General features: G+C 40.9%; 1 protein-coding gene across 15 annotated transcripts in view; it reads left to right on the top strand.

Annotated features, from left to right (window-relative positions):
• MLLT10 (MLLT10 histone lysine methyltransferase DOT1L cofactor) overlaps positions 1-12,353 on the top strand; it is a 217,967-nt gene extending 205,614 nt beyond the window's left edge. For all 15 annotated transcript variants that reach the window (XM_027593177.2, XM_027593176.2, XM_027593181.2 and 12 more), the window contains 6 exons: positions 605-793; positions 1,220-1,308; positions 1,445-1,806; positions 2,830-2,926; positions 8,064-8,273; positions 10,564-12,353. In XM_027593177.2, the coding sequence (XP_027448978.1) occupies positions 605-793; positions 1,220-1,308; positions 1,445-1,806; positions 2,830-2,926; positions 8,064-8,273; positions 10,564-10,608 (992 nt within the window). In that variant the 3' untranslated portion in view covers positions 10,609-12,353. The remainder of the gene's footprint in view (positions 1-604; positions 794-1,219; positions 1,309-1,444; positions 1,807-2,829; positions 2,927-8,063; positions 8,274-10,563) is intronic.
• Positions 12,354-23,560: the final 11,207 nt, after the last annotated feature.

Below are 23,560 nucleotides of genomic sequence, written 5' to 3'. Positions count from 1 at the left end.
ACGGACAATCGGCTTTTCTCTGGGAGCTGGGAGTGGGGGTTGTGGTGCGTGCACACTGCCCCCTGCTGGGGGATGTGTGGATCAGCATGCCAAGCAGCTGCGCGTGGAGGCTTCTCACCCAGGGTCTGGTGGCATGCTTAGCTTAGCCAAGCAGCACACAGAAGCTTGTGCTCTTTATTGCGGTGAAGGATATTGGTGTGATTCTTTCCCATTTTAAATATGGATTTTAATGAAAAATTATGGCAGGCACTGAATTTTTAATTAGGGTTTCATTTTGGTGAAAATAAGATGTCATCATTTTTCTTTGAGAATGGAAACTACCTAGACCAGATGGGTGGGGTTTTTTTGATATGTGGCAACAGAGTTTCCAGAAGGTACATCTAGGACCAATGTCCCTTTATGCTTATATATACACATAATATATTGTGGTCTATTTATATCTATGTATAAATTTGGAAATAAAACCTAGTAATTTGAGGATGCTTTACAGAATTTCTACTTTCCTATTTTAACTTATTTTGAAAGTTATTGACGCTTCTGTCTGTAAAATACTTAGTCCTGTGTGGGAACTTGTCTTTATTAAAACCATCCAAATGTTTGCTAGTTTTAGGAATGCTAAAGTCATTACACCAACTTCAAGTTGAAAATCGGAGATTGGAAGAGCAGATTAAAAACTTGACGGCCAAAAAGGAACGTCTTCAGTTATTGAATGCACAGCTCTCAGTGCCTTTTCCAACAATAACAACAAATCCTAGTCCGTCTCATCAAATGCATGCATTTTCAGCACAGAATGGTAAGTGTGAAAATACTTACTGCATATCTAAGAAAAGTAGGATCGACTTTCAGTATCTTTTTCATAATAAGTGAATAATAACTGGTTACCAGTTATATGAAGAAGTAGAAAAGGAATGATAGGTTATTTTCAAAGAACATGAAGAATCTGTTAAGTGATCAACTTGAATTTGCTCTAGCTTCTTTAGTACATAATTTAACTATAATAGTTATTTAAATGCGTAATGATCTCTTTATTGATTTAAAGCCATAGTATTCAATAGAGTTATAGATTTTTCCCTTTAAACTGGTATTAGGCATAGCAAGACTTAATATTTAAGTGTTTTTAATGTGGGCTTCAGGATAAGCTTTTAGATAAGCCTTTAATCTTACACATAATGTCATTTAACAGGGTAAATAGGCTTCTTTTTGTCTTTTATTATTCTAGCTCCTACCACTGATTCCTTGAACAGCAGTAAGAGCCCTCATCTAGGAAACAGCTTTTTACCTGATAATTCTCTTCCTGTATTAAATCAGGTAATTTTGGTGTGGTTAGTTTCATTTCTGTGTTTTTCTTATGAACAATAGTATATCACATTAAATGGTTTAAGATGATTTTAAACAGTTTTGCTGTGTTCTTTCTAACTTAAGTTCCTATTCTTTTTTACGTTAGGACTTAACCTCCAGTGGACAAAGCACCAGCAGCTCTTCTGCTCTTTCTACCCCACCTCCTGCTGGGCAGAGTCCAGCTCAGCCTGGCTCTGGCGTTAGTGGAGTTCAGCAGGTCAATGGTGTGACAGTGGGGGCCCTGGCTAGTGGAATGCAGACTGTAACATCCACCATTCCTACAGTGCCTGGAGTGGGTGGAATAATTGGAGCTTTGCCAGGTAACCAACTGGCAATTAATGGCATTGTAGGAGCTTTAAATGGGGTTATTCAGACCCCTGTCACAATATCCCAGAACCCTGCCCCCCTCACCCACACAACTGTACCACCTAATGCAACACATCCAATGCCAGCTACACTGACTAACAGGTAAGAAACGCACGTAATAGATTTTGGGTTCTTTAGTGCAACATATAGTACCAGCATTGTCCATGCTTTCAAATTGGGGTTTTTAATGGGCTTCTTGTAGATGGAATCAACAAGAAATGAAAATCTAGCAAACTTCTAGATTAAGTGTATTATTCTAAGAGCCATTTATTTTTGAAATTTAAGTAATTCAGATTAAAACAAAACTAAATCACCTTTAGTAATAAAGCGTTAAATATATTCTGTGCTAAAAATTTCATTCTTGATCTGTCTTATCTCCCCTTGTATATTGCCTTCATGTATCATAAATTTTGAAGAAAATATTGTAATGAAGGTCGTATATGAATGAATATTGATTTCTTAAAATTCAGCTGTGCAATTTTGCTAGTTTTATAAGTAAAGATTTTGACATAGGATGAAGGCCTATATCAAATTATCTTGAATTTCCTGTGAGTGAAACTGTTTCATGGTACTGGAGTTTCATTTGACTGTTCAAAATAAGGGGATTAAAGCCATGTTGTTACTGAACATACATTTGAGGAATAAATCGTTTTAAATGGATTTGCAGTGGATACTAGTAAACTGTTTTTCTGGCTCCCTTTTCTTTGGTGTTTAATTTTACTCTCCATTGGGACCATTAAAAAGGGTTAGGTAAAGTGAATTAGTAGTTGGGGTTTTTCCTTGTTTTACATATATGCTATTTAGTGTGGGTTAAATTATCCTTGAGTAAGTAAAAATTATTACGTGCGTGTTACAAACACATTTAAATTTCTATTCCATAAAGTCCTGAGTGCCTTCTTGGTTTATAATAAAAAGGAAAACAAAGCATTTCTTGACAGTGTGAATTCTTATTTACCTGTATATACACGAGAGAGAGAAATGTGTACGTGATTGTTAACAGAAAGTATTATATTTAGATTTGACTTGTTAACTCATTAAACACCAAACTGAAAAGTTGTTTTTCATTTTACATTTTAAGAAACATTAAAGATATAGTAGAAAGTAAGAATTTTAATCATTTTTCAGTGCCTCAGGACTAGGATTACTTTCTGACCAGCAAAGACAAATATTTCTTCACCAACAGCAATTTCAGCAGTTGTTAAATTCTCAACAGCTCACACCAGTAAGTTCTTCCTTTTGATAATATTTGATTTTTATTAGGAGCAAGTGTTCTAGGCTGTAATAGACATTCAGCATGGGTACAGACTTACCCATTTTGTGAAATAGCATTATCGGATGCATAACCCCCAAAATAGGTTGTCTTGCCATTTGGTATAGTCCATGATTCCTGTAGTGACATTATATTGATTCGTTTACAAATTTTAGAACATACACTGTGGGGCTCTTGTAGACTCTGGTAATGTGGTGCTGAATAAGACTTTGTATTTTCATGGGGTTTCATTCATCACCTCCATTCTGAAGGTGGACAGTAAACAAATGTGTGGGTGTAGTGATTGGCACTGAAAAGAAAAATGAGGGGGAGGTTAAAGGGATAGAGGAACAGGGGGACGGGGGCCTCATCTTAGCAGAGTCTTGCCTCTTTGAGTAGGTGACTTTTGAACACAGACCTGAATAAGAGTTGAAGGAACATGCATTTTTGACACGGGGGAGTGGAAGAGCAGCACTGAACAGGCCCGCATGTGTGTGTTTGGGGTACTGGAGAGAAGGCCGGCATGACTGCAGAATAAGGGAGAGGCTAGTGCAGAGGAGACGAAGTCACAGGTGGGCCGTGTTTGGCTGTCTGTGGCAGGAAATTTAAATTCTGCGTATGATGAAAAGCCATTAATGATTTTTTTTTTTAACTTTTCTATTGTGGAAACTTTCAAATGTATCAAGATAGTATATAGTATACTAGTTTTAATAATTACCTCAACTTTAAAAATCTTGTTTCATATATCCTCACTTTTTCTTTCAGGGTTATTTTAAAGAATTAATTGGAAGATTTGAACAGAATAGTGACATGATAACAATTCACACTTTTTAAAGATTAGCTTAGCCGTTGTATGGGAAATTGTATGTGTTGGGAGGGGAGATGGTAGCAAAAGGAGAAACAGGGAGGCTATTGGAGTAGTCCAGGTAGAAGATGTGGTATCTTAAATAGCAGGATCAATGTGGGGGAAAACCGTCTGGGATTGTGTATTTTGAAGATAAAACCAACAAGACTTGTTTGTCAGACGTTGACGGTAAAGAAGAGTCCTAAACAATGGGATGTTGAGTTTTACTGAGATTTGGAGGACCTGAAGGACCTGGAGGAACAGCCGGTTTTGGAGAGAAAGCAGTTCTGTTATAGACATAACTAAGGTGGAGATGTCTATTTAGATGTTCAAGTGAGGTGTAGACCAGACAGTTGTGTGAGTCTGGGGTACCGGGAAAGGGTTCAGTTGGAAATACACATTTGGGGTCATCGCTGCATATATGATACTTAGATTTGCAAGATTTTATGAGATCAGTAGGGAATGAGGACTGATGTCTGAGGACTAAGCCTTGGATAGCCTGGAAGAGGAACACAATCCTAGTAGAGGATGTGGGAAAAAAGTGACCAGTGAGTTAAGAGGGGAACTGAGAGTGGTGTCCTTGGCTTCACGTGAAGCAAATGTATCAACAAAGGAAGGACTCGGCTGTATAAAAATGCTTCTGGGAGGACAAAGTAAATTGACCATTGAATTTGGCTGTCTGGAGGTTTTGACAATTGTGGTGAGAAGTAAAAACCTCCTCGAATGGTTCCAAAGAAAATGGCAGGAGGGGAAGTGAAGATGGAGTATTGGCAGCTCCAGACACTTCACTCTAAAAAAGCAGAGAAATGAGCAGCTAATGGAAAAAGACGTGGTCTAAGGGGGAAGTTTCTATTCACTTTGAATATGACAGCATATGTATGTGTTGGTGGGAGCAGGAGAGAGGAAGGATAACAGCAGCAAGGTTCTTCAGAGGGACGGAGACGGAGGGGACTGGCGGGCAGCATCCCACTGTATGATGAGGGCAGGCGGAGCAGCTGTCAGAGGGTTTTTATGACAGGAGGTTGAGGAAACCCACTTTCAATGTTTTCAATTTTTAAAATTACAATTAAGGGCATCAGGGGCGCCTGGGTGGCTCCGTTGGTTAACCATCTGTCTTCAGCTCAGTTCATGATCTCAGGGTCCTGGGATTGAATCCCACATCGATCGGGCTTCCTGCTTAGTCGGGCGTCTGCTTCCCCCTCTCCCTTTGTCCCTCCCCCTGCTTGTGCTCTCTCTCTCTTCCTCAAATAAATAAATAAAATCTTAAAAAAAAAGAATTATAAGGCATCATCTGAGGGAGCTAAGAATATTGGTGGTCAGATGAGAGAAAAAAATGTGGAATGGGTATCTTGGAGAAGAGAGGAAGAATTGACTAACCTGGCTGGCTCATTTAGTAGAGGGTGTGACTCTTGGGGCTGTAAGTTCGAGCCCCATGTGGGGCGTAGAGATTTACCTAAAAATAAAATCTCAAAAGAAAGAAAAAAAGATTGGAACTGTGTGGCTCACATGCAGAGACGTTCTGGCTGGCTTTGTGCAGTCCTAAACCTAAAGCCAGATGGGTTGATGTATCTGTGCAACTATCTCCAGCTCCATTTCCCTAGCGTAGTTCGTTGAGTTAGACTGCTTGGAAAATGCACTATTTAATTAGCTCAGAGTTTCAGCCTTTGTTTGTAATTTCTTTCTAAGTATTTACCCGGAGTGCCTGGCTGGCTCAGTCGGTGGAGTGTGTGACTCCTGATCTTGGGGTTGTGAGGTGGAGCCCCACGTTGGGTGTAGAAATTACTTAAAAAAATCTTTAGGGTGCCTGGGTGGCTCGGTCGGTTAAGCATCTGCCTTTGGCTCGGGTCAGGATCTCAGAGTCCTGGGATTGAGCCCTGCATTGGGCTCCCTGCTCAGTGGGGAGTCTGCTTCTCTCCCCCCACCTCTCCTCCCTGCTCGTGCTCTCTCTCTCTCTCTCTCTCCCCCTCTCTCTAGGTCTCTCCCCCCCAAATAAATAATCTTTAAAAAAATAAAATTTTTATAAATAAGTAAATAAAATGTATGTACCCATTTTTTTGCTTTAGTCAAAAATATATTGAAAATACTTGTTTTGATTGTAGATCATCATTTTCACTGTTACTGTTCTTACAATGGTATAAAGATAGACTGTATATAAATTCTTTAATGCTTACACTAAAATGTGATCTTGTTTTCTTATCTCTCATCTTAATGCGAAGTACTAAAATTCTGTTTATTTGGGGTCCTTCCTCTTAATCAAGATTATTATTAGTAATAGTACATGTAGATGACTCATTTCTAGAACATGGTTCATTAAGGGGGTTTTAGCACACATTGTTGCTCAAAGACCACAAGAACTGAAGTTGTTTAAATTCTTTTTGGGCGCCTGGGTGGCTCAGTTGGTTAAGTGACTTCCTTCGGCTCAGGTCGTGATCCTGGAGTCCCGGGATCGAGTCCCACATCGGGCTCCCTGCTCAGCAGGGAGTCTGCTTCTCCCTCTGACCCTCTTCCCTCTCGTGCTCTCTCTCTCTCAAATAATAAATAAATAAATAAATAAATAAATAAATAAATAAATAAAAATAAATTCTGTCTTTTCTTTGTCAGCCAAGATTGTGGGGTGAACTTTGTTCGTTTATAAGCAGCGCGTTTGCCTCTAAGTCATCCTGACTTCTCCCATCTTAAGAAAAACTCTTGCTTGACCCTCCTCCCCTCACCAACTGCTACCCTGTTTTTCTGCTTGCTGTCTCCTCCCAGATGGCCTTCATACTGCTAAGTCCAGTAGACAGTTGTCATTCTTCTTACTTGATCTGGCAAAAGCATTTGACGGAGTTGATCACTCCCTCCTCCTTGAAACACTTTCTTCCCTTAGCCTTCAGGAGCCCACATTACTGCGGTGTTCTTCTTGCATAACCATTCATTCCTCTCTTAACCTCAGCCTGAGTCACTTTCAGAGTAACCTAGTATTTTAGTGATCTCCTCCAGTCATAGAGCTTCGAATATCTTTCTCCAGTCCAGCTTTAAACATGTGCAGATGTTACATCTTCAGCCCAGGCCCATTTCTGGAATATCAAACTTCTGTATCCAACTACTCTCTTGATATCTCCACTTAGATATTTTAATAGACATTTCAAGCATAACATGTCCAAAACTGAACTGCTAATCTGTCACAAACCTGCTCCACACATAGTTTTGCCTCCCTCTGCCAAAGGCAACACCGATTTATAGTTGCCCAAGCCCAAAACCTTGCAGTCATCCTTCACTCTCTCATCTGACCCCTCACGTTGAATCCTTCCAGAAGTCCCAAGTCAGGTCGTGTCACTCCTTGGCTTAAAACCTTCCCCTGGTTTCCCGTATTACTTTGAGGAAAAGCCAAAGTGTTCACGGCCCACCACCATGAGGCCCGCGTTCTCCCCTTGTCTCCTTCTTGTTCACTTGTCCCCAGCCTGCCCCTGGTCTCCTTGCCATTCCTCGATCACACTGGATATGCTCCCACATAGTCCCTGAGCACTGACTGTTCCTTCTTCCTAGAAATCTCCTCCCTTTCCCCATATCCATATAGCGAATTCCCTCCTTGCCTCCAAGTCTTTGTTCGCGTGAAAACCACCCTGACCTATCTGAGATTTCCACCCCCCCATACTGTCACCCACACATTGCTGTTTACCCTGATCCTTACCAATAATCATATCCTAACATTTTTGTTGGTCTCTCTGTCTTCCCCTCAGGCCGAGCACGGAAGGGCAGAGATTTTTTTTTCCCCACTGATGTGGCTCAGAACAGTGCCTGGCACGTAGTAAACACTCAAGAAATCAAATACATACTTGCTGCAAAGAATAGTCTCATAACTACACCAATGAAGCACTCTTTGTTGGCATGAATGAGAACTTTAAAAGTTATTTTTATGTTCCCAGAATTGGGAATGAGAATGGCCCACATTCTAAAGTCAGATCCAGATAACTTGTGACTTCTAAGTTGCCATTGCCCTTAATTATCATGGATAACCCAATTTGAATAGAGGTCTCCTATATTTGTTTGCTCTGTTTTGAAAATAAGCCATTCACTAGTGATATTGACATTTTATAATAGATGGTTATTATCTAGTGCACTATATTTTTCCAGATAAGACACTTGTTTTCTTTCTTAGTAGTATAAATGTGACTTATATTTAAATATCTAACATTAAAGTAAAGAAGAAAATAGAAAAGTCAGGCTTTACTGACTGCTGAATTCTATGACTGGGAACTCATCTTCTCCCACATGTTTTTACCAAAGGAACAACATCAGGCCCTTCTGTATCAGTTAATGCAACAGCATCACCACCAGCAGCACCACCCACCTGAACTGCAGCAGCTCCAGATCCCTGGGCCAACACAGATCCCGATTAACAACCTGCTTGCAGGTACTCAGGCACCGCCACTTCACCCAGCCACCGCCAACCCGTTTCTCACCATCCATGGCGATAACGCAAGTCAGAAAGTAACGGTAAGTATCTTTGCTTTATTATTAATCTCGGGAAATAATAAGAATTTTATTGATTAATCAGAGATGACTGTCTCTTTAGCTTTTCTCTCTTATTTAAAAAAAATATATATATATATATATATTATTCCCCTGATAATTTCTTCTTAAAACCAGTTGTTTCAGCAGCTGGATATCGTAAACATGAAGGACCCAAGCCAATTTATATATCCCCTAAGTACATTAGTTTAAATTTGTGCATATGGTTTGAAGGACGTTTTATAATTCACCAAATTGGAAATGAAAATGTGTTTTAGTTATAATAAGTGGAATGGGACAGTCCATTCAAAAGATAATAGTTGGTGCTTTTTGATGAACTTTTGTTCAGTTATTTTGTTTAATTATAGAACCAGTCTAGATAATTTTGGAATATTTTTTTACTTTGCTTTAAAGTACTTTGTAAAACTGAATCATATTTACAATAAAATTAATATATAAATTTTAGGGCACTCCAGTTACTCTGCCAGATTAATTTTAAAAAGAAAAGTAAATCATAATTATATTTGTAATGGAATTTAAATTATTAATTTCACTTAAGCGATAGCCTCTTACCTTTTCAGTGTACCAGTTAAGGTAAATTAAAAATGGATGCAGGAACAGTGTACTGTACATATGGTAGCGCACATTTTAAGGCTGTTTCTTTCTATTAATTCTCCTCTTCAATTAGGTCTACTTTACTGGAGTATAAGTGTTTCCCCTAAATTCGAGTTCAGGGCAGAACCCTGTTAGAGGAAGGATATTGGGATATAGAATGGAGACTGGACGTCAGGAAAAGGAAGAAGGGAAAGAATGAGGTGGGAGACTTGGCAAATCACAGTGTGAAAAGTCACAATGTTTGCTATTTCCCATTACTTTGAAAGCTTGCTGTTTACTGTGCTGTTAGTCTTCAGAAACTTTAGTTTGTATTGAGTAACAAGAGTTGGTTCAAAATGCAGGATTCATTGGTTTTCATCAACTCTTCAATGCCTTTGTTTCCCCCCTGTCTCTGACTTCCTGATTGTGAATACTCCTGTCACTATCATAAACCTAGTCACCTCTCCAGTGTTTTACAGACGTGGGAAATTTCCGTGAGTCTGTATTAATTTAGGGATTTTTTATATACTGTTTTTTCCTCTTTTTCAAATTTTTTCTTGCATTAAAAAGCAAACTACAGGCATACCTTGGAGATAGTGCGGATTCAGGTCCACACTACTGCAATAAAGTAAATATTGTAATAAAGTGAGTCAGATGAATGTTTTTGTTTCCCAGTGCATATAAAAATTATGTTTACATTATACCGTAATCTGTCAAGTGTGCGATAGCATTATGTCTAAAAAAAGCACATACCTTAATTTAAAAATGCTTTTTATTGCTAAGAAAATGCTAACCATCATCTGAGCTTTCAGTGAGTTGTAATCACTGATCATAGATCCTTGTAACAAATATAATAATGAAAGAGTTTGAAATATTACAAGAATGACTAACAATGTGACATAGAGATAAGAATTGATCAAATGCTGTTGGAAAAGTAGTACCAATAGACTTGCTTGACACAGGGTTGCCACCAGCCTTCAGTTTGGGGGAAAATGTAATAAAGTGATGCTTAATAAAACGAGGTTTTTTTTTTTTTTTACAAGCTACCTTTTCCTGAGTGATACAGTATGGAATGTGTTTTTTAATGGAAAACTACAATAATAAATAAGAAAGTAAGCAGTATTAAGTACCTAATGGGAGAAAAGCAAGGCTGGGAAATAATATTTATGAGTACCCCACTGTGTGCCAGGCATCTTTGTTAGATAACAATAGTATATGTGATTTCAGTCTTGAGGGTCTTTAAAATTTTTTTTATAGATTAGTAAAAGGAGACTCAAAGAGGTTAAAGCTTAAGGGACAAATGGCACATGTGGGATAAGAACCCATGACTTTGTTAGTCCATAAAAATTCATTTTCCCCAATACCACGTTACTACTTCCGTGGACAAGTCAATTTGGGGGATGATTTCTACATCCGTTCTCTGTATGAGTTCTGTCCTTTCAGATGGGCCTTTCTGTCTTTGTATACTGCTGAAGTTAATATAAAGCAACTGATAATGTTTACCAGTAAACTCATGTCTTTATTTTGTGCTGAAAAGTAGTCATGCGAACTTGTAGAAAAAAATGAAATCGCCACATATACCACCTTTTACCTCTGTTATAATTCCAGTTTAAGAGATGATTACCACAAGTGTGGGCCACGCATTCATTTACCTAATGCCTTTGATTTTGTTTAACTGCAGAGACTTAGTGATAAAACTGGGCCTGTCACTCAAGAGAAAAGTTGACACTTGAGAAACCTCTGGATTGCCTCACCTGCTGCTCTAGCACTTCATCTGGCTGCCGTTGCAGCCCTCCTACACCCATGAAGAAATGCGACAAGAAGTGAACTGCACAACAAAGGATTAATTGCCACAAGGACTTGCTTGTAAGGCTTTGATTAATTTTCTTGTTGCTTTGTTGCACTGAAATGGAATTCCCATATATCCCCCATCCCTCAACCCAGATTTTTTTGAACTTTGAAAAAAAAATTTTAATAACTAACTTTTGTCAATGAAATAATTTACATGCAATGAATTTATCAACCTAAGAGGAATTTAATATAGTTGGTGCGCAACTAATTTTGTTATAAATTGGAGAGACGAACAGCAAAACTAAAGACTTGTTCCATTTATAAACTTCGATTTTGTTGTACAAGTTAGAATATGAAATACAATCTTTTGTTTGGGTTATAGTATGCTCACTCTGTGAGTCAGATCTTAAGACAAATTTTAAGGAACTGTCCAATATCTTCTATTGGAGTTTTATTGGTTAAGTATTGCAAATTAATAGGTTATCAACTGGGACTTGGCAATCTTTGTTATAAAAATTTTCTTTATAATGGAATTTGGCCAGTTTTGGTAATTAAATTAGAATGGTAATGTCTGCTTCTGCTAAAGGTAATTTTCTTTTGCTAAATACTTTTTTTTTTTTTTTAATAAAGTGCTGAGACCTACTCATACTTTAAAGTAACTACTCATATTTTGAGTTAGGTGAGTTCTAAGGCTGCTGGGGGAACCAGATCAATTCAGAGTGAAAGATTTCTTTCAGAAAGAGGGGCCACTCTGGAAACTGCTGGTAGGGTTTGGCCTGAATCAAGTGCCTATTAGTACCTCCATTGTGTTGAAATGGCTCTAGACAGCTGAGCTTGCACTATCGTCAGTCCTTAATACGTACGTAGTAGGAATAGTCCGTGTTGCACCAGCAGCCTTCCCCATGGTTCTGCCTTTATTAAAAACTTTCTATGCCACTGTAGATAGCTCAGGCAAAACTATTACCTGGGTATTTGTCCACTAATGAGTCACAAGGAAAATGAGTGGATTTGGTAAGAAATTTTTTTTTTTTTTTTTTTTTTATAATTTAAACAACTTCCCATTTACTGACGGTGATTTCAAACAAAACAACTACAGTTCCTGAAACAGGTGAAATTTATATTTACAGTCCTTATACTTTGGGTAGCCACACTCCTGGTGTGACAGTATGGCAGAGTATAAATTGAACAATTGGGGATGTAATCATTGAACTGTTCTTAAATGTGTGAATTATTAGTGGAAAAGACCCAGCTGTAATTAGACCTCCACTGTGTACTTAGCTGGAAGAACATGTTAATTCTGCAATATGTCTCTTGGTTAAACATTGCACAGTTCTTACCTCATTTCTGTAAATAAGGTTTTGTGAATCTGTTTTGTATTGTGAAAAATTCATAAGATAACATTGATATTTTGATTTGTAATATTTCTAATTGGTAGATTTAATTGAAAAGTAAAATTAATTTATTTTTATATGTTCAGGGGAATTTTAAAGAAAGTCAAATCTTTTGTAGATAATTAAAAAAATCGGTGTGGTTTATTTTACTTATTTAACCCACTGGTTGTTATTCTGTAACAATTTGTATAAATGGTAAATTTTGAATGTGTTGTTATTTTACCTAGATGTAAAATTCCACATGTATTAAAGAAAATGTACAAAGTTTTTGTTAATAAAATTTAATAATGTTTATAACTCTGTGCCATTCCTTTTTCCAGTTTTATTAAGATATAATTGATATGCCATACCGTGTAAGCTTAAGGTATACAATATAATGATTTGACTTGTATGTATTGTGAAATGATCACCACAGTAAGTTTAGTTAACATCCATCGTCTCGTGCAGATAAGAAAACAGAATGAAAAAAAAGTCTTTCCTTTGTGATGAGAACTCTTACTATTTACTCTCGTAACAGCTTTCAAATTATCATACAGCAGTGTTAACTGCCTTAATACTGTACATTATATCCTAGTACTGATTTATTTTATAAAAGGACATTTTTACCTTTTGACCACATTCATCCAATTCTCTCTCATCCCAGCCCCGCCTTCTGGTAACTGCAAATCTGATCTCTATGAGTCAGTTTTTGTTAATCTCTCTCTCTCTCTTTCTCTCTTTTTAATAGATTGCGCATATGGAGATCATGCAGTATCTATCTCTGTCTGACTTAATTTCACTTAGCGTAATGCCCTGAAGTCCCATCCATGTTGTCACAAACAGCAGGATTTCCTTCTTCTTTATGGTTGAGTACTATTCCATGTTATACATATGTAATATATATATTATACACTATATGTGGAGTATGTGTGTATGCCACAACCTCTTTATCTGTTCATGTATTAGTGTACATTTAGGTTGTTTCAATATCTTGGCTATTGTGAATAATGCTGCAGGGAACATGGAAGTGCAGATATCTCTTTGACGTAATGTTTTTATTTCCTTCAGATATGTTACCAAAGATAAGAAGGCTGGATCATAGGGTAGCTCTATTTTTGACTTTTTGCTATTTTTGACTCCATGCTATTTTCCACAGTGGCTGCACCAATTTATAATCCCACCAACTGTGCACAAGGGTTTCCTTTTCTCCACTTTCTCACCAGCATTTGTTGTCTCTTGTCTTCTTAATAATGGCCATTCTAACAGGTGTGAAGTGATAGTTCATTGTGGTTTTCTTTTGCACTACCCTGATGATTAGTGACGTTGAGCACCTTTTCATGTACCTGTTGGTCATGTGTATCTTCTTGGGAAAAAACGTCTGTTTTGGGTCCTTTGCCCATTTTTTAATTGGATTATTTGGGGGAGGGGTTATTTGTGCGTGCGTGTGTGCGTGTGTGTGTGTCTGTGTGTGTATGTGTGTCTTCTTTTGAGTGGTGTAAGTTCTTTATGTATTTTGGATATTAACACCTTATCTGATATTTGGTTTGCAAATATTTTTTCCCATTCCATAGGTTATCTTTTCATTTTTTGCTGTTTCTTTTGCTGTGCAGAAAGTTATTTTGATATGGTCTCACTTTTTAAAATTTTGTTTCTTGTACTTACTTTCAGTTTCATACCCAAAAAAATCATTGCCAAGACCCATGTCAGGGAGTTTTTTTCCAGTGTTTTCCTCTAGGAGTTTTACAGTTTTGAGTCTTACATTTAATAAGTCTTTAGTTCATTTCAAGTTATTTTTTGTGAGTCGTGTAAGATAGGCATTTGTTTTCACTCTTTGACATGTGATTGTCCAATTTTCCCAGCACCATTATTGAAGAGACTATCTTTTCTTCATCAAGTATTCTTGGCTTCTTGGCTCCTTTGTGAAATACTAGTTGACCATATATGTTTGGTTTTATTTCTGGGCTCTTGATTTTGTTCCTTTGGTCTATGTATCTGTTTTTAGGCCAGCCATACTGTTTTGATGATTGTAAGCTTAAAAGATATCAGGAAGTATGATGCTTCCCACTTTGTTCTTTGTCAAGATTACTTTTGCTATTCAGGGTCCTTTATGGTTAAATATGGATTTTAGAATTTTTTTTTCTACTTCTGTAAAAAAATGCCATTGGAATCTTGATATGGATTATACTGAATCTGTATGTGGCTTTGGGTAGTATGGACATTTTAACAATATTCTTCCAATCCATGAATATGGGATACCTTTCCATTTATTCCATCTTCTTGGAATTTCTTTCATCAGTGTCTTGTAGTTTACATTGTAGAGAACTTTTACTTCCTTTGTTAAATTTATACTTAAGTATTTCGGTATAGATACTTAAGTTTTTGATGCTGTTGTCAATAGGATCATTTTTTTATTTCTTTTTCAGATAATTCATTGTTACTGTATAGAAATGCTACTGACTTTTTTGTTTTTTTAGAGAGAGAGTTTGCGTGCATGCAAGTGGGAGGGAGGGGCAGAGGGAGAGAGAGAATCTTAAGCAGGCTCCACACCCAGCATGGAGCCCTATGGGGGGCTCGATCTCATGACCCGGAGATCATGACCTGAGCTTAAATCAAGAGTTAGATACTTAACCAACTGAGCCACCCTGGCACCCTGAAATGCTGCTGATTTTAATATGTTAATTTTGTATCCTTTAACTTTACTGACTGATTTGATCTAATAGTTTTTGGTGGAATCTAGGATGCTCAATACTATGTTGAATGGGAGTGGTGAGAGTGGGCATCTTTGTCCTGTTCTTACTCTTAGAAGAAAAGCTTTCAACTTGTTGCTATTGAGTATGATTTTCGCTGTGGTCTTGTCATTTATGACCTTTATTAAGTTGAGATACATTTCTTCTGTACCGAATTTGAGTTTTTATCATGAATGGATGTTAAATTTTGTCAAATGTTTTTTCTGCCTCATATGGCCTTGAGATGGTCATATGATTTTTTTCTTTCATTCCATTAATGTGATGTTTCACATCGACTGATGTGTATATGCTGAACCATCCTAGGTATAAATCCCACTGGATCATGATGAATGATTTTTTTTTTTTTTTTATGGTGAATGATCTGCTGAATTAGGTTTGCTAGTATTTGCATCTATATTCATCAGGGATATTGGCCTGTGGTTGCATTTTCTTGTAGTGTCCTTTCTGGCTTTGGTAGCAGGGTGATGCTGGCCTCATAAAATGAATTTGAGAGCATTCCTTCCCCTTTAATTTTTTTGGGAAGAGTTTGGGAAGGATTGTTGTTAATTCTTCTAAATATTTGGTAAAACTCACCAGTGAAGCCGTCTGGCTCTGGACTTTTCTCTGTTTTGAGATCTTTGATAATGAGTCAATCTTACCAGTAATTGGGCTCTTCACGTTTTTTATTTCTTTCTGATTCAGTCTTGGTAGATTTGATGTTTCTAAGAATTTTTCCATTTCTTCTAGGGTGTCCAGTTTGTTGGTTCATAATAGCTTTTACGATCCTTTGTATTTCTGCGGTGTCAGTTGTAACATTCTTTTCATTATAATTGTGTTGAATTGGGTCTCCTCTCTTTTTTCCTTGGTTAGTCTAGCTAAAAATTTGTCAGTTTTGTTTATCTTTTCAAAGAACCAGCTTGCAGTTTTGTTCATTTTTTCTGTTGCTTTCCTGTTCTCTGTTTCATTTATTTCTGCTCTAATCTTTATTAGTTCCTTCCTTCTGCTAACTTTGGGCTCATTCTGTTCTTTTTCTAGTTCCTTGAGGCTGAGTTAGGTTGTTTATTTGAGATCTTTGTTTCTAATATAGCTATTTATTGCTATTAACTTACCTCTTAGAACTGCTTTTGCTGCATCCTGTAAGTTTTGGTATGTTCTGTTTCATTTTTTATTCCAAGCTGCTTTTTTTTTTTTAAGTTTTATTTATTTATTTGACAAAAACACAGCGAGAGAGGGAACACAAACAGGGGGAGTGGGAGAGGGAGGAGCAGGCTCCCCGCTGAGCAGCGAGCCCGAGCTGCTTTCATCTCTCCTTTGGGGTGCCTGGGTGGCTCAGGTGGTTAAGCGTCTGACTCTTGATCTCAGCTCAGTTCTTGATCTTGGTTGTGAGTTCAAGCCCCATGTTGGCCTCCACACTAGGCATGGAGCCTACTTAAAAAAATAAATAAAATAAAAGTAATTTCTCCTTTGAATCACTGGTTGTTCAGGAGAGTATTATATAATTTCCATATATTTGTGAGTTTTCCAGGTTTTTTTTCTGTTAATTTCTAGTTTCATACCATTGTGATCAGAGAATATACTTGGTATGACTTTAGTCTTCTTGAATGTCCTAAGACTTGTCTTGTGGCCCAGTATATATCATATGTCCTAGAAAATGTTCCATGTGTGCTTGAGAAGAATATATATTCTGCTGTTGTCAGAAATTTCTTTATATGTCTGTTAGGTCCATTTGTTCTATTGTGGTGTTCAAATCTGCTGTTTTCCTTATTGATTCTTTGAATTATCTATCCATCTTGAGAGTGGGGTATATATATATATATATATATATATATATTTTTTTTTTTTCTCCTTTTAGCTCTGTTAGCTTTTGCTTTATATATTTAGGTGCTCTGATGTTGGGTGCATAAGTATTTACAGTTGTTATATCTACTTGATGGATTGACCCCATTGTCACTATATAATGACCTTTGTTTCTTGTATCATTTTTAAGGTCTGTTTTGTCTGATGAAAGTATAGCTACTCTTGCTTTTTCTGTTTTGGTTATCGTTTCTTGAAATGTCTTTTTCCATCTCTTCACTCAGTCTGTGTGTCTTTAAGGCTGAAGTGAATCATTTGTAAACAGCATGCAGTTGTATCTTTTTTAGTCTATTCAGCCATTCTATTTACTTTGGAGAATTTAATCCATTTATGTTTAATCCATTTTAGGTTATTGATGTCATAGTTTACATATTTTTTTATACTGTGTATTCAGTAACAAGATTATTGTCATGGTAACTTTTACTGTTTGCTTTTTAACTTTTAAACTAGAGTTGTAAGTGAATTTCATACCACTATTAACATATTACAGAATCTTTGATTATATATTTACCATTACCAGTGAGTTTTATACTACCTTTTAATGTTTTCATGATGTTAATTAGTATCCTTTTGCTTCCATTCATGGAACTCCCTTTAGTATTTGTTGTAAGGCTGGTGGTACAAGTGGTGATGCACTCTCTCCACTTTTGTTTGTTGTGAAAAGTCTTTCTCCTTCATTTCTGAAGGACAGCTTCATGTATAGAACTCTTGATTGATGGTTATTTTGTTTCATTATTTTGAGTATGTCCTCCTATTTTCTCCTGGCCTGAAATGTGTCCTTTGAGAAATCTGCCTATAGTCTTAAGGGGTTTCCGTATGTAACTTCTCTCTTGTGTAACTTCTCTCTTTCCTTTTATTGCTTTCAGAATTCTTTCTTTGTGTTTGACTTCTAACAATTTAGTCATAGTGTGTTTTGGCGTAGCCCTATTCAGGTTCAACCGATTTGGTATCCTTTGGCCCTCATGGATCTGGATGTCCACTTCTCTCCCCAAGTTTGGGAAGTTCCAGCCATTACCATATACTTTCTGTCCTTTTCTCTTTCTCTTCTCCTGGAATTCCCATAATGTGAATATTGTTGTGTTCCAAAATTCCCATAGACGTTCTTTACTCTTTTTCATTCTTTTTTCTTTTTGTTTCTCAGACTGAATAATTTTGAATGTCCTGTCTTCTGGGTCACTGATACTTTCTCCTGCTTAGTCAAGTCTGCTTTTGAAGCTCTCTATTTGTCATCATGTTTTTAAGCTGTAGGATTTCTGTTTTTGTTATTTTTTTAATAGTTCTATTTCTTTGTCAAACTTTTCATTTTGCTCATGCATTGTTTTCTTAATTTCATTTGGTTTCTGTGTTTTCTTGTAGTTCACCAAAGTTTGAGTATTATTCTCAATTCTTTGACAGATCATAGATCTCTATTTCTTTAGGGTCAGTTATTAGAGTTTTATTAGTTTGGTAGTGTCATGTTGACCTGAGATTTGTGATCTTTCTTCCTTACTTGGGGATCTATGCATTTGAGTAAGTAGTCTCCTTTTCTGGGTTTTACAGGTTCATTTAGACAGAGACAGTTCATCAGACAGCTCACTTTAGGTTTCTGAATGTGTCTGCTGGGAATTTCCAGCTGTGGGGCCTGCTCCTGGGCTCATTTTTGGGTGAGGCCATTGCCTTAGTTCTGAGGTCATGAATGGGAGCCTTGGGGTGGGGTGGGGGGAGCTGTAGGTTGGGCTCCACCATTGCCTGGGTTCTCTGGTCAGGCTTACTAGACAGTCAGGACTGGGTGCTATGCTCAGTAGTAGGCATGGCTGTGAGCATCCCTGGGACAGGGATGCGCAGGAGAATGGGCCCTAGGGCCTGCAGGGCTCACTGGAGAACCTGATCAGACAAGATTATGCACTGAATTCTCTGGCCAGGCAGGGCTACTGGTTTTGCTCTGCAGGTGGGGAAATCACAGAATGTGTTTCTGTTCAGTGGCTACCCTGTAAGTAGGGATGGGTCACATAACTTCCTGTGTGCTCTGGTCAGGCTCCCTGGCTGCACATCTGAGGGCTGTTTTCAGCAATGGGCATGGCTCCTAATTAGTTTCCCCACCTGGGTGGAGGGGAAGAACTGGCTCCAAGACCGCACGACTCTTTCTGGTCTTGACTCAGGCCGTCTGGTGAATTCTCTGGTTGAATGGGGCCACTGGATTTGTCCTGTAGACATCAGCGCTGCCTGCTGGAGGGGGGGGCTGCGCTTTCCAGGCCTTATGCCCAGGCTTTGTGTTCAGGTGGGCGGGCCCGGCAGTGAGCCCCCCGCTGCCTGAGGGGAGTGGGGGAATTGATGCCGAGCCTGGCTAAGCTCTTTGTGGTCTTGACTCATGCCAGTGCCCTACCTAGGTGCCGCTTTTTGGGCATGATCAGCTCTGCCTGCTCTCCTCTCTCAGCAATTCCGGGCTACCCAGCTTCCAGGTATTACGGCTGGGCGCTCTGGTCAGGTGACTGGGAGCCGCATTCCGTCGTGGGTGGCCTGTGAAGGAGCTCTCCTCGCCGGGCTCTGGTCGGCCTCCCCGGTGCTCCCAGGCAGTCTCCGGTCAGGAGGGCCTGGGGGCTCTACTCCGTGGCGGAAGGAGCTGTAAGTTAGTTGCACCGCCTGAGTGAGGGCCAAGCGGCCCGCCACCCAGGCTCCGGCTCAGACCGGCCCAGCTCTGCCCATGAGCAGAGGCGCTGCTTGGGACCTCTCAGGTGCTGCAGGTAAGAACTCGGTGGGTCAAGATCCAAGTGCTGGGTGTTGCCCGTGCCTCCCCGCTTCTCTGTCAGATTCCCACTGTTGGCCCCACAGATGCCTCTGTGAGCCCCGTGGCTTTGGAAGTGGAGTAGGGGGTTCCATGACGGGACCCACGGTGCTGGGGTGGGGGCTGGATGTCCCCCCCCACCCCCCGGCTGTCTTTTCCCACGAAGGAACCAGAGGCTCAGGGGAGACCTCGGAGTGGTGCTGTGCTGGCCTGGGGGGTGGGGGCGGGTGGCGTTGGCATGGGGTCAGCACACAGCTGCTGCTCTTACCTCCCAAGGTGGATGCTCCTGCCCTCTCGGGCGCAGGGTTACTTAGCTTCCCCCCCTCCCCCCCATTCTAGGATTCTCTCCGTGGTGTCTTATTCCTGAATAATTGCTAGTTGTTTTATGAGGGAGGTGTGAACTCAGGAATGACCTATGACACCAGCTTGGTGACATCGCTCTGTGTCATTCTTGTTTGGAGAGAATGAAGACCCTGAGGACTGTTGGTGCCTCGTGTGACAGTTCATTCTGGTAGTTTTCGGGTGGGCTGCGTGCTTTGCAGGATTCATGTTGGAGTTACCTAGTTTTGCTCATGAGTAAACTTGATGATACACAATGTGGGATATTCTGCAGCGCAAACTGATCTTGTGTTTAAATCTTCGTGCATCATTACCAAGAGTGCACTCGGAAAATTGCTGTAATGCAAAGGAGAGGAAAAGAATTACAGTGGAGATAAAAGGAAAATAAATTCCAGATGAGATAATTATTAGCACATTAATAAAGTAGTATTCATACTTGGTAAAGACTGAATTCCTCCTTATTAGCTTTAACCAGAGTCATTTCAATGAAAGAGAAATTTACATATCCTTAGTGGTTCTTGGGTCTTGGTATGCATTGGAATCACCTGTGGAGCTTCACCCCGGTGGCCATCGTGGAAGCGAGTGCAGGGGTCTGTGTGATGTGCTCCCAGTGATGAGGGGTCAAGGAAACAAGGAAAACCGGCTCTGGGCTTCTAACTGTACTAAAGAGTGAAGTTTAGGTTCCCAGAGAGACTTCCTCTTCTAGACACAAACGGAAAACACCTGATTCTGGAAAGTCTTGTCTCTGGCAGCACTGAGGAATGTCACTCCGCTAAAATGACAGATGACTGATCATTAACTCCTGCCTGTTTCTCACGCTCGGAGGAATCTAAACAAAAGCCGGACTTGGCCATGCAGGTTTTCTCTTCGGAAGAGTGTGTCATTCACTTTGGCCGCTTATTTGTATAGTGTCTGAGTGTAACTACTCATGCTTTTGTGTCTTGCTAACTTACTTCATTGAAGCACTGGGTGCCTTCGTCAGCTCCACCGCCAAGTACACCTGGTTTTCTGGGTTGCTGCTCTGTGGTTCCACGTGGTTGTTAGATTCTTGCTCTGGGAAGTTTCTGGGGAGCTGTTGCTCTTTCCTCAGCGCTTGACCCTTGGAAAAGGGTGCTGTGCTTAGAAATGGGTTTCTGTCAGCTGGTTCCTGTCTGGACTTCTGTGCATAGGTCCTGTGGGTGTGTGATCGGTGTCACGGGTCAACAGCAAGCATTGAGAGTGAATGCCAAGAAAAACAAGTTGCCAACTTGTTTTCTTAAGCTCTCTGTCAGCCAAGCAAAAGTAGGATCACTGTAACCAGACTCTCCCCGAAATAGACAGGAGAGGCCCCTGGAATTGTAGGCCAAAGGTGCCTGCCAGTAAAATGTAATTCTGCTTTTAAAAGTAGGGGATGGGCTTTTGTTTTGGATTTTAGCACTCTCAGTGAGAACTGTACCATTAACCTTAGTTTTATTTACTGAAAATGAAACATACGTGGATGGCACCATCGCTTTGTGTAAATCGAACAAGGCCTTTCAAAATGAAGTCGTTGTGATCTTTTGTAAACATTTGGAAGCTGTTATATTTTTAAATGATTTTACCTGGTTAAAAAATTCATGCCAACTGTTATTCCACGTAGAGTCCCGCTCCTCACCTTGTTCTTGGCATCAAAAGAAACATCTCTTTCATACCAATAACTGAGTGTTTACTATCCTTTAAGGACAGTGAAGATTACTGTGAAGCGTGAGTGTCCTTTGTGAATTTGGTCACCGGTCAGGTTTGGCAGGGCTGTCTGAGGGGCAGACCCTGACACACATCGTCACTCCCTGCGCTCTGCTCCCGCTGCTCCCATGCTGCCTCGTGCCCCTCCCCTGGAGCTGCTGAGCAGACCAGCTGGTGGTGAACAAGTGTGAAGAGCACCCTCAAGGTGCTTGTAACACAGTTAAGCGCTGGCCTGAACATATTTTTTTAAATTGCCGGTTATCATGACCACTTTTCCAGAAATTTGGGTACTAGAAAAAGAAAGGCAATGTCTCATTTACTCCATTCAACTGGCAATTTTTATATTAAAATATACACAGATAGCCAATATTCCTATCTATTTTTATGTACACTCTTCCTACAGAGTTGATTCATAGTACACACATAATTTTGTGCCCCGCTTTTGTCCTGTAAATAAAAAGTGACAGATACTTGAAACATTTTAGAAACTGAATTTTGTATCTGGTGTAACTCAGTGATTTTCTGGGTCAGATGTGCGGTTTTCCCAAGTCCTGACAGGTCCTGTCCAACAAGTGTCAGTGCATCATCTTTATATGAGCATGGACTCTTCTAGAAAGGATGTTTTTTGATGACCAGTTTCTTGGGCCCACAGCTTGAAACCCTCATAATTCCTAGCAAATCTTCCAAAGGAAAGCCATTACTTTTGGCCAAAGGCCTTCTCTTGTCACCACCCAGGGATATATCTGCCGGGGCAGGCTGGAAAGGGGTGGCACGCGGGGTAGGAGCTCCAGACATGTAATCTTTGTTTCAGGGCCGCGGGGCCCGGGCAGTTAGGGGAGGAGAGAGGCAGGAGAGAGCGAGGCCTGGTGCAGGACGGCCATGCAGCGCTGTGGGAGACAGGTTTCAGGGAGGTGGGTGTGAGCTTCCCAAATGGTATCGAGTGGGCCCAGGACACGAGGTTGGAAAGGTGCTGTGGGTTTGTGAAAAAGAGCTTGTGGAGGGTGCCACTGAGCGGTTTCGGCAGCCGGCTGCCGGCGGAGGCAGCTCACCGCGTGATAAGGCTGCTAGCAAGGCATGGCGCAGGCAAACTCGGAGGGAGGGCAGATGGGGGAACGAGGGGGAGGTCAGAAGGGCAAACGTATGTTTTCCAGATCGGGGTCCGTAAACAGCAACCCGGATAACCGAAACCGACGTATTGTGTCTTCGTTGGCGTGGTCTTCACTGGAGATTCTCAAATTCCTTGAGCAGCTACAAGTGACTTGAGTTCACTTTTCAGGTTTTGTGCACAGCGCTTGATGCGGTTTCTTGCAGGGCAAACCAGTTTTAAGGCCTTGGGTGTGTAAGGACCGCAGCTACCGGTGCCCCCCTCGCCCCCCCCCGCCTCCAGGGCCTGCTGGGGCGGGAGTGGGGCGGCGGGCCAGCGGGGGGCCCGCCCAGCGAAGCCCGAGGGCAGGCTGGGAGCCCGGCTTCATCAAACCCCTTCAGCCCGCGGCGGGCCCCGTGAGGCCTGTGTTGTTCTGCGGCTTACAGGCGAGGAAATGGAGGCTTGGAGAGGGCGGGCAGCTTCCTAGCCGCCAAAGCGCCGGTCGCTACAAATCAGAACAACAGCCGAGGCGGGTAAGGGAGGAAGCACTCAATGATAATTCCTCCTCCTCCCCCCGGATCCCCGGTGAGCATGGCACACGAGGCCCCTCGGAATCTGGGCTCGACTCGGGGCGTCCGACTCTGGCCCCCGCCCCCGCGGTTCTCTCACCGAGGGCTCCAGCAAGCCCAGGCCCCGTCCTCCCGGGGCCTTTCCCAGGCTGTTGGCGTTCATTCCTGGGGCGCGGTGGGTGCAAGGCCACGCGTTGCCCCACGTTCCGGGCCCCGTGCCGGCAGCTCCAGGCTGTGCCCGCCGTGCCCGCGTCCCACTGCACTCGGTGCAGAGCGGACCCCGAAAGCCGGGGAAGGGACAGGGACAAGGTCACGGGAGGCCTAGGGAAGAAAGGCCAGCTGGGATCTCTGGGGGCCGGGGCGGAGGTGATCGTTGAGTAGGACGCGCCAGAGAAAGGGGCTGTGGCACCACGTGGACGCTTCTAGGGGCCAAGAAGTGACGGACAGAATCCCGGGCTCTGGGCCGGAGATTTGTACGCACGG

The sequence above is a fragment of the Zalophus californianus genome, chromosome 9, assembly GCF_009762305.2.
Source record: "Zalophus californianus isolate mZalCal1 chromosome 9, mZalCal1.pri.v2, whole genome shotgun sequence".
Taxonomy (NCBI): domain Eukaryota; kingdom Metazoa; phylum Chordata; class Mammalia; order Carnivora; family Otariidae; genus Zalophus; species Zalophus californianus.
This window is presented reverse-complemented; position numbering and strand designations above follow the sequence as displayed.